Genomic DNA, 14,014 nt, shown 5'->3' with positions numbered 1-14,014 from the left:
TGTGTGTCTGCACGTGTGTGTATGTGTGTGTGTCTGCACATGTGTGCATGTGTGTGTGTCTGCACGTGTGTGTATGTGTGTGTGTGTGCACATGTGTGTATGTGTGTGTGTCTGCACGTGTGTGTATGTGTGTGTGTCTGCACGTGTGCCTCGCTGCCTCGCACTCTGGAGCCTTCCACACTGAATGTACCGCGGGTGTGGGGCCCGTGCCAGCCCAGCGCCCTGCGGCTGAGCAGCCGGAGGGACAGGGCCCCATTCCAACGTCCACCTTCCCATCCAGCCCATCCTGTGCAATAAACGTCAGCAGCTGACAGAGCTACGCACGACTCCGGCTCTGCTTCTTCGCCACCGTCCCTCCCTGCCGCGGCCCCGGCTGCTCCCGCTCCTCGTCCCTGGCCCAGGGAGCCTGAGCGCTGGGCACAGTCCCAGCGTGGGCTGTGGGATGCAGCTTTGTCCTCTGAAGAGCTGACTCCCTGCCAGAAAAGCGACAAGGTGAAAAGCCTCCTCCCAGCAGCTTTCCCCTTGCTCCAGCAGCAGCCAGGAAGAAGCTGGGAGCAGGCTGGGACAGGAGACTGTGGGTACAGGGTGCAGCCAAGAACTGGACCAAACACACCTGCAGCTGCAAGATGCCAACCATCTCCAACACCACCCCAGTGGAGAGGAGGCCTGGGAGGTCACAGTCTGGGGAGATGGGAGGCTCCTGGCTGGAAAGGCTGCAGTTGGACCCCATGAAAGCCCCACTCCCTCTGCAGCTACACTGGCAGAGTTCTGTGTTTCTGCTACAAAAGCATTATCAGAATGTGATGCTCCTGTGAGCAACTGAAGCCCAACTAGTCAGCAGAACAGGACCAGGCTGGGGAGGCAGCAGTCCCATCTCCCCACATCCCCTGGAAGGTGAGGCGAGAGCCCAGGCACCCTGCAGCCTCCAGGTAAAGATGCCAAGGAGCACACAGGTCCCATCTTGTATTTCAAAAACCATTTTATTTACAGTACTGTACATGTTGACCCCTGAATTAGTGGTTTTCCCTGTTTGAGCCCCAGTGAGCAGCAGCAAAACCCCGCCCTGGAAACGGGAGTCAGGAGCTGCAGAGGCTGTGCTACAGAGTGGGGACAGTGCCCAGAGCTGGGGCAGAGCATGGAGCAGCACCCACCCCATAGCCAAGAGCAGGGCCAGGGCTCCTGCTGTGTCCAGAGTGGCTGCCTGTCCCTCCAGGTCTGAGCTCCACTGGTGGAAAGGAACAGCACCCCAGGACAGGCAACAGCACAGCAAAGGCTGGGGCTCACAGTGAAGGTGAAGTTTGAGGGGAGCCAGCCCTGTCTACTGTTGCCCCCTTTGGCCCCACCCCAGCTCAGGGCTGGGTGCCCTCTCCAGGTGCTGGGACACAGGTAGTGATGGCAAGCAGTGCAGAGCCTGGCCCCCACTGGCTGCTCCTGCAGAGTCCCAGAGTGCCCCAGCACCTCGCTGTGGGGCAGGTCTCTTGCTGGGCTGGCAGCTGCACCCCCTTCCCCGTGAGATGGGGGACAGGCCTGGCACCCACTGCAGCCAGAGAGGTCCAGAGGTAGCTCAGGGCTCTGCAGGCAGCCATGGCTCAGCTGAAGAAATAGGTGGAATCCATCACTTGCTTGAGGTTGAATTCACCTGGGGGGAGTGAGGAAGAGGAGAGGTCAGAAAGCAGGGTAGGGATGGACAAGGGGGAGAGAAGCAGCCTCAGGGTACGAAGGATCCCAGCCCCTGGACCGTGCTACCCATGGAGCACTCTGCACAGAGGTCAGGCAGAGCCAGATGGCCTGGCAGACACAGGGCTGAGGGATTAGAAGGAGTTAAACTAATTGCCTTAATCCCATTGCATGTATATCATCTAGATCTTGGCAATTACTATGCTGAGTCCCTCAGTCCCATCTCCCAGCAAATGCTCATGGTTGGAAACAGATGGGAGCAGAACAAGAGCGGGATGGGATGAGCTCGGTCAGCCCGGGGGAAATTCCCGGGGGATCAGTGGGAGGGATGCTTACAGGGATGATACAGGGGAACGTGTCCAGGCTCTGTCCCATGGCTCTGCAGTCCAGCACAGGAGGGAACACCTGATCCTAGGGGACAGCTCTGGCTTTCTGTCTTTTGGGGGCCACTCCATCTCATTTCCCTTGTCTCCAAACCACTCCTGAGCTCTGCAGTTCCTATCCCATGCTCCTACCTGTCCTGGGGACATTTGACAGCTGCTCCATTAGTTTCTTCTGCCAAGCGGCTATGGTCTCTGTGTTGGGGCTGGATGAACCAGAAGAAAGCAAATCAACACGGGAGCTCTGGGAGAAGGCACACCCTCCTCTGCCCCCCAGTGCAGCCCATGACAACAGGATTCAGCTCTTCCAAAACAGACCGTGCACCCTCGAGTGGGAGCAGGAGCCCAGCCCTGACCACAGCAGCCCAGGGCAGGCCCTAAGGTTGCCAAACCCTCCCTCAGTTCTGCAGCAAGAGGGTGCAGAGCCCTTATTTTTCACACTGAGGTTGAAGGCGATTTGGGTGTCAGGCAAGAAGGAAGGATAGGTTCTACCCAGAGCAACCCCCAGGCAGGTGACAGAACCTGTCAGCACCTGGACACGATCTCTGGGAGAGGGAACTGGTGCAGGCAGGAAGGAGCATGGTGGGGGAAACTAACAGGCCAGGAATACCTGCAGTATTTCTCCAGCATAAACTCAGACAGATCCTGCAAGATCTTCTCGCTGTGCAGAGCCACAAACTGCTGCCGACAGATCTGACCCAGGGAGACAGGGTGAGGTGCAGGTTAGGAGGCATTTTCCCTCCTTCCCCCCAGTGGTAGGTTAGAGTTGAGGGGCAGGGAAAGCAGCAGGAGCGGGAAGGAGGTGCTGCCAGACAAGGGTGCAGGAGTCAGCCTGGGGAGGTGGGAAGCAGAGGCCAACTCCCACAGGCACAACAGCACTCACAGCACTGCAGAGGGAAGGGCCCAGGACAGGGCAAGGGCACCAGCTCTGCCAGGGCTCTGTTCAGTGCCCATTTACACACAGATTCTGCCACACACTCCCTGCAGGATGGGCGGGGATGAGGCACCAGCAAATCAGCTGTGACTGCCAGCAAGCAGATCCAGCCCAGAGCACAGATCAGCCAGATCTTGCTCACAAGGGACCCCAGAGGACACTTACCTGGTTCATGATGTCCACGGTGAGTGCGTGAGTCCAGTAGCAATCGTGGACTGAGACGAAGGTCAGACCCTGCCTGGGAGGGGGCAAAGGTGCCATGAAGTAGTGCTGAGAGCCCCTCTGTGTGATGACCCCCACCCCACGTAGACCTTCTGGCTGGGACAGGAGCACAGGCCACATAAGGAGGGGGACTCCCTGCATGGCCCCTGCAGGTCTTCAGAGATCCCAGGATGTCGCTGTGCCACTGTCTCCTCTCACCCCTTCTCTGCCAGGAACCCCAAACTCCCACCCACCAGGGAATCCCTGGTCCCACATGGCACCTTGCCCAGCGACACCCTCCCAGAAGAGTCCTGAGCCAGGGAAGAGCCAGCTGAGAGCCCAGTTGCCCACTCCTACCTGAAGCAGTGCAGAGCTGTGAGCATCATGTGTGTGGAGTCCAGGGAGTGGATGAAGTTGGGGGGGAAGGCGTTCTTCTGCTTCACAGTATCAGGCTTCCTGTGGCACAGTGGGACACGGAGGAGCTGGGGCACTTCAGAGCCAAAGATGAGAGTGCCAGCACAGAGGCAGTGCCACCTCAGCCCAGGGTTGAGGGGGTTGCCCTGGAGGGCTCCAGGGCCCTGCTCCTCTGTCCAGCTCTCTGCAGCTCAGGGGGATAACAGGAGCTCTGGCACTCCTTGACAGCTTCCCTGATGGGAAGGCCTTGTCCCCAGAGCACAGGCTGGGGTCACCAGGGGCACAGTATACTTTTGTACTTACTGGCTGCTACTGGGGGTTCTCACGCTCAAGTTCTGCATGCCACAATTCAGCTGTGAGTGGAGAGAGGGGACCAGTCACTACCCTGCACTGCCCCACTCTTCTGGAGAGGACTGTGCCTTTTCAGGGTGTCCCAGCACTGTGGCAGCTGCCACTCCTCAGTGACACCTTGCCCAGCTCCCCTCCTGAGGATACTGGCAGGCATCCTGCACCCCTTCCCCGTGACAGCCCTCGCAGGGTGAATCAGCCTGAGAGGGGCTGCTGGAGGTGAGCAGCACAGGGATGAGACGGGCCGGGGGACGTGAGTCAGCGCAGCGTGGGAGGTGACAGCAGTGAGACTGAGTCACACGAGCCCCGAGGAGGCTCCTTGGAGCGGGGAACGGCCCGTGCCCCAGCTGCCTGAGTGGGACAGAGCAGAAGAGCTTCCTCACCAGCCCACCCACACCCTCCAGGCTCTGCAGGGAGCGATGAGGCTGGAGGATGTTCCTGCACACACGGATCTTACCTGCTCTGCAGGCTCACCCACCGGTGGTGCCAACCTGCCAGGCTCCATCCCAGCTGTCCCTTCCCTGCTCCCACCATGGCACAGGGAGGGGTGGATGAATCTTCACACCAAACACTCACTCACCACAGTGGACTTGAAGCGATAGTAGGGCTGCACGATGGGGAGCCCCAGCGGTGTGACCCACTCCACTGTCCGCCCCGACTGGGAGATGAGCTTGGCACTCTCTGTCAGCCAGTGCTTCAGAAGAGGTGAAGAAGCAGCCAGAGTTAGTGTGGAGCTGGGAGACCCCACCCCCTCCTAGCATGGGCCACCCCGATTCCTACCACAGACTGGGACAGTCCAGTGCTTACTGGCAAGTTTAGCACAATCCCACACCTCTGGGTTGGGAGGAGGAGGATCCTCTCTGGGCCAGGACCCAGGAGAACCATCTCTCCCCCTGGTCTATGCATGAGTGGACCAGGGAAGAAGAAAAAGCAGAGGGAGATAAGATGCAAGAGGCTTTTCACCTGGATATCTCGAGTTGCTGAGAACATCTCCTTGATGCTGTTGAACACCTGCCTCACCAGGTAGTGAGACGCTTCCCACAAGTATTCCTGCACAGACCAGAGGCAGAGTGATGGGTCAGGCAAAGGGACAGCAAAAGACGCAGAGGAAAGCGCCAGGACCCAGGGAAGGGAGGCACACAGGCACGTTACCTCAGGGAAGTCATCGATCTCCTTGAGACGCTTCTCTATCTGCAGGCGGCCGCCGTAGCGCGTGACCCCGTACACCACCGTCATCACCGTCTGCTTCACCACCTTGCGGCTGATGAAGCCCTGCAGCACCTGGGCGATCTTCACCCCCCGCTCGGCGTCCTTCTTCCGAAACTCCTCCACCTGAGGAGAGTGCCCCAGGGGTCAGCCCCAGTGTGAGCCACGCTGGCTTGAGCCCCCTCCGTGGCTGGGGCCACGTGAGACCCTCCCAGCTGCCTGGCCTGAGCTCCCATCAGAATTCCTGCAGCCCATTTTCACCACCCTGCATAACAGAAATCACCTGCTGAGGGGATCAAGCACAGGTAACCGTGCCTGTAGAGCCTCCCCTGCTGCCTCTGCACTGTCCCTTGACAGGTTGGTGTTGCCAGCTGGGACAAGGACACGGCTCTAGGACTATGGGTCAGAACTCAGGTTCTCCTGCCTCTGCCCCCCAGTGATAACTGAGCAAGCCCTGCACCCTCGTGAGCTACTCCTGCTCTCTGGTGTGGTGCTGCCTGCAGAAAACCTGCTGAGACCCAGACGGGAGAACCAGGGTCCAATGCCAGCAGAGTGAGCCTGGCAGGTCTCAGCACTCTTCCAGCAGCTCATTTCACATCATGTCTTGCCAAGGACACCAAAGACTTCATAGCAGTGCCAAAGGCTGAATCTCTTCCCCATCCTTCCTACTCAGCTCAAAGGAAGAAAATCTCATAACTCATGGGCCATCCAAGACCAAGGGATGAGGAACACCCTCTTCCACCTCTCTGAATTACTTCTCCCAGGCTTCATTCAGAAGTGAGGACAGCAGAAGTTCCATGGGTTTTCTCACAGCCACCTCTATGAGGACAGATGTCCAGCCAGATCCCACTCAGGGATGGAGGACCAGCTCATGCCCCTCCAGCCCTCTGTACACTGGTCTTATTCCCACCTTTCTCCTCAGGAGCAGGAGTGACCCTGTGCACCAAGGGGAGGAGGCAGGTCCAAAAGGACCCCCCCCATGCCCCTGCTGTGCCTCACCTGCTGGGCCACCGCACTGTAGACATCCTGGGGGACACTGCAGGGCATCAGGTTGACAGACAAAGCACCGATGAGGTCCCGGCCGAGCGCTGCGTAGTGCTGCAGCCCGTTGCAGGAGCCATCCTGTGGGAAAAGCAGGGGAGAAACAAGGAGTTAGCACGTGGACAGAGCTCATCTGCTGAGGATGGAAAAGGGAAGGAAAAGTGCAGGAAGTTCTGGTGCTCCCCAGACCACACCGGCAGTAATGTTTCTCACAGGAGGTGTGCTGCTGTTCCTGCCCCCCTGGGCTCGGGCTCTCCCTGGTTGCAGGGGGGTGCAGCTGTCCCAGGACCACTCCTCAGGCAGGACCCCCTCCTCCCTGCACGCCCCTCCCTGCTCCCTGCAGTGCAGCATGTCCTGATGGCTCCATTAACTGAGCGCTGATGACTCAGGCGGAACCAGACCGTGGTGCCCTCCAGAAGAAGTCCTTGCTGGAATTTCATTAGCTGCACCCTCCACACACCCCCTGCTGCTCTCTTGATCTTTTGTTGTCATCAAAATATCAGTCCCGACTGTCTCACGCATATTCCAGACCATTGCTGCTGGCAGAACAAGCGCTGTTCCCCCCACTCAGTCAGAGCCACCCAATCTCCTCAGGAAAGGAGCAGCCCCCCCCAGGACCACAATCAGCCACGGTCCTCGTGCTGACAGGAAGGACAGGGCCCTTCAGGGAGCTGAGCAGCACCTGAGCGACTGCACTAGCCCAGAGCAAGGACAAGGCATATGGTGACAGCCAGGACACTGAATGTGGGGGACAACCAGTTCTGTTCCCATTGCCTTTCTCAGTTCCAGACCTCCCATCTCAGCTCCTGTAGAGCTGTTTGGCTTCAGCCTTGGAATGGGAGTGGAGCAAAAATCCCTGAAGACTCAGTACAGCTCTGAACACTCCAGACATGCAGGTGTTGCCATGCTAGGCCAACTTCCAGTCCTGATCCTGTGGCTGGAGGTGAGACTGGCTTGGCTCTCACCCTGCAGCAGCTGCCAGCATTCTCCCAGCCAGGCTCTGCTTGAGCCAAGGGATGCTCCTTCCCGCCTGTCCCGTTCTCCTGCCCTGCTGAGCCTCACATGGGCCATGCAGATCTGCTGGGCTCCTACCTGGTGAACTGGGAAGTGAGAGATGTAGGCTGCCGGATCTGGGGACCTTGAGGCTTTGGCGATTTCCATACAGCATGCCAAGGCTTGCCAGGGCTCATCAGTGTTCATCCACCACTTCCTGCCCTGGGAACAGGAAAGCACAGGCTGGTAGAAATCACAGCATAGGCAGAAACCCCAGTGCTCCCGGGATACGCTAGGCACAGCTTCTCCTCCCATCATGCCTCCAACTTCCCTCGTATTTCATCATGTTTTCAAACAGAAATGTGCTATTTAGGAATCTCTGCATTGTTTTGATTCCCTTTTTTCTCTCAAAAATGTATCTTTCAAAATGTTTATGTTTCAAAATTGATTTGATTGCCATTTTATTTTACATTCTAGAAGCTCCCACGTACCGTGATCGGGTGGTCAGCTGAGTCCAGGATCTCCTCCATGATTTCGTTGGCGTACTCCAGCCGCTCCTGCAAGGCGTTCTTCTTCTTCAGCCCCGTCAGGTTGATGAGGTGGATCTTCAGCCAGTCGAGGCCCCTGGGCCCCAGCGGCCTCCCCTCTGCAAACAGCAGGATGGCCCGGGTGACATCGTTCCCCAGGTGGTTGAAATACGGCGGGCACGGGTAAGTCCTGCCGCGGAAATCCATGTTGTGAGGGAACCAGAACACCTTGTCCCTGACGTAGTTGGCGATGGAGAGCTTGTAGAGCGCGTCCATGCGCAGGCTGTGCATCTCTGCAGCCTTCTTCTTGCACAGCAACAGCTCGCGCTTGAGGGACTTGCTCCAGGTCGAGGAATGGCCGGGAGCGGTGGGAGGCTTGGGGGCCTCAGAGAGGGGCGGTGGGATGTCCAGCTGCTCGTTGCCTTTGTCGTTGAAGATGGAGATGATGATATCCAGCACCGGCTGGTTGATCTTCCAAGCGCAGTTGCCCAGCTGGGTCAGGGCATCCAGCACGGGATGGAGGTTCACGGGCGGACACTGCTCCAGCAGCAGCTGATGCTGGATGTCCCCATCCACGAAGCGCATCAGCTTGGTGTCATTCACGACAAAGGCGCCGAAATGGGGGGAGGTCCAGGGCACTGGGGGACACAGCATAGGCATGGCAGAGGAATGGAAGGTCAGCGTGGTCTCTGCAGCATCCGTCACAATCTGGGAGAAGATGGGATGGGGCTTTATCAGCCCAACCTGGAGAGAATCAGAGAGGGGAAGGTCAGCAGCAGAGGATTAGGGCTGGAGTCTGGAAGAGCCTGTGGTCAGCCATCCTGTACGGATCACATGAAGTAAGGAGAACCAGGGGCTCCTCAAAGTGTCCCTGAGCAGGAATGGCAGCAGGGAGGGAAAAGGGCCTTGCAAGGGTCTGGTTTTCATGAAGGGGTGACCTGCACAGTTCCAGAGCCCCCAGGACAAGGCTCACCTGCCACATGTTCTGGTAGGAGTAGACGTGGTAGAGGACAGGAATAGACTTGGACTCCAGACGAGGATTGAGGAGGTTCCTGGGCACCGTGACGGCCTTCACCAGGAGCTCCAGCATGTGCATGCCCAGGCGCATGAGGACCGCGTACGGCCAGCTGCAGTCCTTCAAGGTCAGGGAGGAACCGAAGCCTGCTTCTGCCACCAGCTTCTCCCAGTATTCCCGTGGCAAGTACTGGTCAGGCTAGGAGGTGGAAGGAGAAAATGCAGGTCGGCTGGAGGGGCCAGACACTGCTCCCAGGGGGTTTGCTAAATGGGATCTATCTATCTGGGACATGGTTCTGAGAAGGTTCCTCCTGTCTCTGTGTCCTTGTGAGGTCCTCCCTGATGGGTATTTGGGGAAGGATGGCTGAGGAGGCTGGGGCAAGCCCAGCAGTGAGAATCAGGACAGCAGCACTGCAAAGCCCTTCCTCCCACCAGATCCCTGTGCTGACACTCCATCCCCACAACACCCTGCCCCTCCCTCCCAGACTGCAGACCTGCTTGCCCCCCCTGCAAGCCACGTACACTCAGCTCTGGAAATGACCTGCTCACCTGGCCCTGGAGGCCCCTTTCTCCCTTCCCATCCCCTCCTGCCACGCAAAGTGCACCCTGCTCAAGTCCAGAGCTCTCCTATACAGGACACCTGACTCCAAGGGCTCCCACCTGGCTGTCCTTTGCCAGCAGGTGGATGTAGTCCTCATAGACACCCTGCAGCTTCTCCAGCTGGTGGCTGCGCAGCTTCCTATGGGTGATGTACCTGCTGTAGACCTTGTTGCTCAGCTCCCTGGCCAGGACAGCCAGGGACTCTCCTTGTGGAGAGAGTGTGTTGAGGACCTGGAAAAAGGGAAGACGGAGACGGTCTTAGGAAGGAGGAACAGAGAGACAGAACAGAGAGACAGAGCAGGATTAGAAGCTGCTATGAGGGAGCACAGGAAGATTCTGATTCCCACAATGCTGAGCAAACGGCGAGGAAGAAAACACAACCAGGGCAGGGCAGAGGCTTCTCTGGCTGCTCCACACAGGGAACAGACAGCCTTCACCTAATAACCTGGGAAAACTCTCAGAAGTTTGAATTTTGCTGGACATTAGTGCTCTGTGACAGCCTCATGGCTGATAGTCTGGCCCTGCTCCCATGAGGCAGGGCAGGTTCCTACCTGCAGCATGATGCCCACGTACTCCTCATCCGGCAGCAGGCACAGGTAGGGGTAGAGCATGTTGTACTTTGACAGTGCCCTGGCCTTAGCCATGCTGTGCTTGGACTTCTGCAGGGCCTGGAGAACAGCATCGTGCCACTGGGAGCGGAGGGTGCCCAGCAGCTCACGCTGCATGGAAGAAGAAGTAAGAGAGCTGGTCAGCTGACCACCTCTTCAGCCCACGGACCCCCAGTCTCTCCCGCAGGTCCCAAGGGCTGCAGTGCCCCCCTGCCCCCAGACCTCTTGAGCTTTACCGCTTTGACAGCCTGCGGGGTTGGGGGCTTGGCTGCCTCCACTGACTCGATGGTTATGGTGTTGTTCAACTCCATCTCCAGCTGCTGCTGGAAACGCTCCTGCAACTCCTCCACAGAGAAATCCAGCTTGGGGTATGACACCACCTTTTCCTGAAACAAGTGCAAGGCACTATGTCATGCTCATCCTCCCAGCTTCCCTCCAAGAGGCCTGTAGAACAAGTCTAGACGTCTCTAGCTGGTAAACCCCACAGGCTGCTCTACTCTTGTGTCATGGTCAAGCATCTCCCCAAACAGCCCTTCTAGCACATAGAGGTCACCTCCAGGCCCCTGCCAGCCCTTGGCTTCACTCTTCCTCTGTAAGGCTGTTGGTAATATCATCCATTTGATGATTTGTGTGGGCTATTGAGCAAAGACCATGCTAAAAATGCTTCCCTTAGAGTCCTGAGCTGGACCTGAGGACACCTGTGAACATCACCTGGCCAGCTCCAACACCTCCCTGAGCTCTGTGGCTTACTTTGGAGTAGAAGTCCTGGAGCAGAGTAGACTTGCAGGTCTGGGGCTTGGGTGGAGGGGGCAGCTGGTAGTTGGGCAGGACAGTCCTGATGGCCCTCAGAATCTTCTCCTTCTCATCTTCCTCAAACAGGCACTTTTGGAAGAGCTCATCCACGTGGAAGCCATCGCTCTTCAGCTGCTCCAGGTATCTGAGGAGGGGCAGACAGGACAGGCTCGATCTTCCCCAGGGGCCTGAGTGTGCTGTGCAGGAGCTGCTGGGGCGGGATTTGCCTCAGCACAGCCAGTCCCACAAGGTCACCCCCCTCAGGTTACAGGGATCAGGTGTCCATCTCTCAGCCTGCACCACTGTGGAGCCCTGGCCTGGGCAGGGAGGCCGAGCTCCAGCTGCTGTGGGACCGCGCTGCCCACGGGCAGCCCCACGGTGTGTGCTGCACTGACACAACTCCCACACCAGGCAGGACGGGCACTGCCAGCCCCCTCAGAATCAGCTGACTGAAGATATTCACTTGGAGGCATCTAGAACTTGTCAGCCAGCCAAAGGACACAGAGGTCATCCCCAAGGTGTTTGTGCAGCACCAGTGGATCAGCAGCTTTCTCCATCCTCTGTCGAGGAGCTGGCTGTGCAGCCAGCCCCGGGCACTGCCCCTAGACCCAGTCTGTGGGATCTCACAGGGCTCCTTCAGCTCCCTGCTTTGGCCTGACACTGTCCTGCCCACTGTGCTCCGTGAGATCCACCTGAATCTCCTGACCACGCTCCTTCAGAGAGCCCTGTGGGAACTGGCTATCTGGCTGAGCCTGCCAAGAAGGGGAAACTGCATGGAAGTGCCATAAAAACAGAGGAGCAGAGCCATTCCCACCAGGACACGACAGAGAGGCCAGTGGAAGCGAGATGCCCAGGATGGGTGGGGAATCAAGGAGTCCCTGACTGGAGAGGGGCTCTCCCAGCCCAGCTCTGGGGAGAGAAGCAGCTGCTCTCATCTCCCACATCTCCTCTCCCTGCATGATCTCAGACAAACTCCCCAGCAGCTGAGAGTGGCAGGGAGGGTGCTGCAGGAGCTCTGCCCACCCCAAAACGTGGCCACGAGAAAATGGTCAGAGCATCCAGGTGTGCACGCAGCAGGGGCAGCTCTTCCCAGCCCCAGCCCCACGTGTCTCCCAGTTCTCCCAGCACAGGCTGTGGAGCTGCTGCCCCAGGGCTCAGCGGCACCTGAGGCAGGTGTTACCTCCAGATGGCCTCGGGGGACGACTGGTTCCGGCCCGTGCACTGCAGTGCTGCTGCGTAGGAGTCCAGGCTGGGCCGCAGGCCGACAGACTCCAGCACGGAAAAGAGCTCGTCGATGTGCTGCAGGCAGCCCTGGGGACGAAGGGAAAGGGGCTGCGGATACACCGACACCAGTAGCCCCAAAATCACAGCTTCACGCCCCTCTACTCCTATTTAGATTCGGTCACCTCTACCCGTCCCCTTCCCCATCCCCTTCTTCCCTTAAAGCCACCTCACAGGGATTCGTGGCCTCATGCCAGCTTTGTTCCTCTTGGCAGAAGCCAAGCGTTCCCTGAACATTTGCTGAAGGCAGGTGTGACAACTACAAGTAAAACCACGACCAGCTCGAGGCTCTTCCTCCTGAGCTAGCCCTTCTCCCACCCAGAGCACCCGTGGCTCAGTACCTTCCTGGCCCAGCAGCGCATCACGATGTTGTAGGCACTGACATCCAGCAGCTTCTGCTTCACTGGAGATCTGTGGCACAGCATGAGGATCCGCTCAGCCTGCTCCGGCTGCTGCAGGAACAGGAAGCACTCCAGGGTGGACTGGATGGTCTCCTTGTGCTGGCTGCTGTCCTTGTCCTTCAGTGCCCTCCGAGGCCTCTCCAGCTTCACACCTTCCTTCACTGCCACCACCCTGGGCTTGCTGTGGCTGTAGAGGCTGAGGGGGCTGGTGGAGCTCTGGCTCCAGGTAGTGGCTGCTTTCACCTTTGGAACTTTTGAAGTCTTCAGGCTTTTCATGGGTTTTGCTTTGGGTTTGCCTTTGGCCTTTATCTGGGCCTCTGCCTTGGCCTCTGCCTTGGCCTTTGCCTTTGACTCTGTCTTGGCCTCTGCCTTGGCTTTTGGCTTGGCCTTTGGCTTGGCCTCTGTCTTGGCCTTTGGTTTGGCCTCTGTCTTGGCCTTTGGCTTGGCCTCTGCCTTGGCCTTTATCTTGGCCTCTGCCTTGGCCTTTATCTTGGCCTTTGGCTTGGCCTCTGCCTTGGCCTGGCTTCCCAGATCCAGCTGGGAGGCAGCCATGGATAACTTCCGCTCCAACTTCAGCTGCTGGATGCACGTCTCCTTGTGCAACGTCTCGACCCAGCTGTGGGGCCGGTCTGGGCACCGCCCTGCCCTGGGAACTGGCTGCTCCTGTGTGGGGCCAGAGGCCATGGCCTTCTGCAGAGGGTTCTGGTGCTTGTCATTGCCCAGCGGGGCCAGCTCCACCTTGTTGACTGTCACCTCTGGGGCGTCACTGCTTTGGAGTTGCTTTGCTCGAGCTTTGAGCACTGGAGGGAGACAGAGAGAGGTGATGGGATGCAATGCACAGCAGAAGGTTCTGTCCTGCCCTAGGCCTCACTCTGGGAGTGCCAGGAACATGCTCAGAAAAGAGGATCCACACAAGGACTTTATCCCCCCTTGGCCAGCCCCACTCCCAGACACAGATTCCAACCACTGTCTCTCTGGGATCCACCTGCAGGTTGGGGCCTATCCCAGCATCTCAGGAACCCACCCCAGCATCCCGAGAACCAAGCTGTGGCTGGTCTGACTGCTACCTGCTCACTGCAGCTCTCCCAGCACTCACCTTCCAGCAGCTCCGTCCTCTCACAGGTGCTGTTCCTGTTCGCCTTCTCCTTGGTGCTGGCGGATGAGTAGCTCCTGAGGACGCTCCATGGAACCCCTGCTGCAGAAAAACACGAAGGTGCAGGGGGTCAGAGAGCCCCCTGCCCCCCAGCCCCGCCCCACGGTCAGGCCCCAGCTGGGCACAGAGGTGACAGTGAGCGAGTGGCTTTTCTCAGCTCAGCTGCCCCAGAAGCAGCGTGCGAGGGCCGCAAGGGGCAGGAGGGACAGGGACGCCCCTCACTCCCTAGATCCGGACGCTCGGAGGGAACGCGACCCCAGGGACACCACGAACCCCAGCGCTGCGAAGGGGGTGGCAGAGCCCCAGGACCCTCAGCGCGGGCAGCGCTACCCCACAGCTGGGACGGGACCCAGAACCCTCCCGTTCCTGTTCTCCGGAGAGGAACAACATCCAGCACCTCCACGGTCCCGCCTCTATCCCTGGGGGCCTCACGGCGCAAAAACA

At 58.6% G+C, this 14,014-nt stretch overlaps 1 protein-coding gene across 1 annotated transcript in view; it reads right to left on the bottom strand.

The window, feature by feature from the left end:
- Window positions 1-963: 963 nt before the first annotated feature.
- The window catches only part of POLRMT (RNA polymerase mitochondrial), a 16,571-nt gene continuing 3,520 nt past the window's right edge, over window positions 964-14,014 (bottom strand). The window contains exons 2-21 of the mRNA XM_029965347.1: window positions 13,514-13,612; window positions 12,358-13,217; window positions 11,916-12,046; window positions 10,694-10,880; window positions 10,180-10,329; window positions 9,887-10,054; window positions 9,396-9,566; window positions 8,695-8,934; window positions 7,686-8,465; window positions 7,294-7,416; window positions 6,160-6,282; window positions 5,107-5,286; window positions 4,918-5,004; window positions 4,535-4,648; window positions 3,910-3,959; window positions 3,550-3,648; window positions 3,157-3,229; window positions 2,668-2,750; window positions 2,193-2,263; window positions 964-1,639 (exon numbers count right to left, since the gene is read on the bottom strand). Coding sequence (XP_029821207.1) covers window positions 1,590-1,639; window positions 2,193-2,263; window positions 2,668-2,750; window positions 3,157-3,229; window positions 3,550-3,648; window positions 3,910-3,959; window positions 4,535-4,648; window positions 4,918-5,004; window positions 5,107-5,286; window positions 6,160-6,282; window positions 7,294-7,416; window positions 7,686-8,465; window positions 8,695-8,934; window positions 9,396-9,566; window positions 9,887-10,054; window positions 10,180-10,329; window positions 10,694-10,880; window positions 11,916-12,046; window positions 12,358-13,217; window positions 13,514-13,612 — 3,839 coding nt within the window. The 3' untranslated portion in view covers window positions 964-1,589. The remainder of the gene's footprint in view (window positions 1,640-2,192; window positions 2,264-2,667; window positions 2,751-3,156; window positions 3,230-3,549; window positions 3,649-3,909; window positions 3,960-4,534; window positions 4,649-4,917; window positions 5,005-5,106; window positions 5,287-6,159; window positions 6,283-7,293; window positions 7,417-7,685; window positions 8,466-8,694; window positions 8,935-9,395; window positions 9,567-9,886; window positions 10,055-10,179; window positions 10,330-10,693; window positions 10,881-11,915; window positions 12,047-12,357; window positions 13,218-13,513; window positions 13,613-14,014) is intronic.

The sequence above is a fragment of the Manacus vitellinus genome, unplaced genomic scaffold (genome assembly GCF_001715985.3).
Source record: "Manacus vitellinus isolate BGI_N305 unplaced genomic scaffold, ASM171598v3 scaffold_99_pilon, whole genome shotgun sequence".
NCBI lineage: Eukaryota > Metazoa > Chordata > Aves > Passeriformes > Pipridae > Manacus > Manacus vitellinus.
Note: the sequence above shows the minus strand (reverse complement) of the source record. Positions and strands in the feature narration are given on the sequence as shown.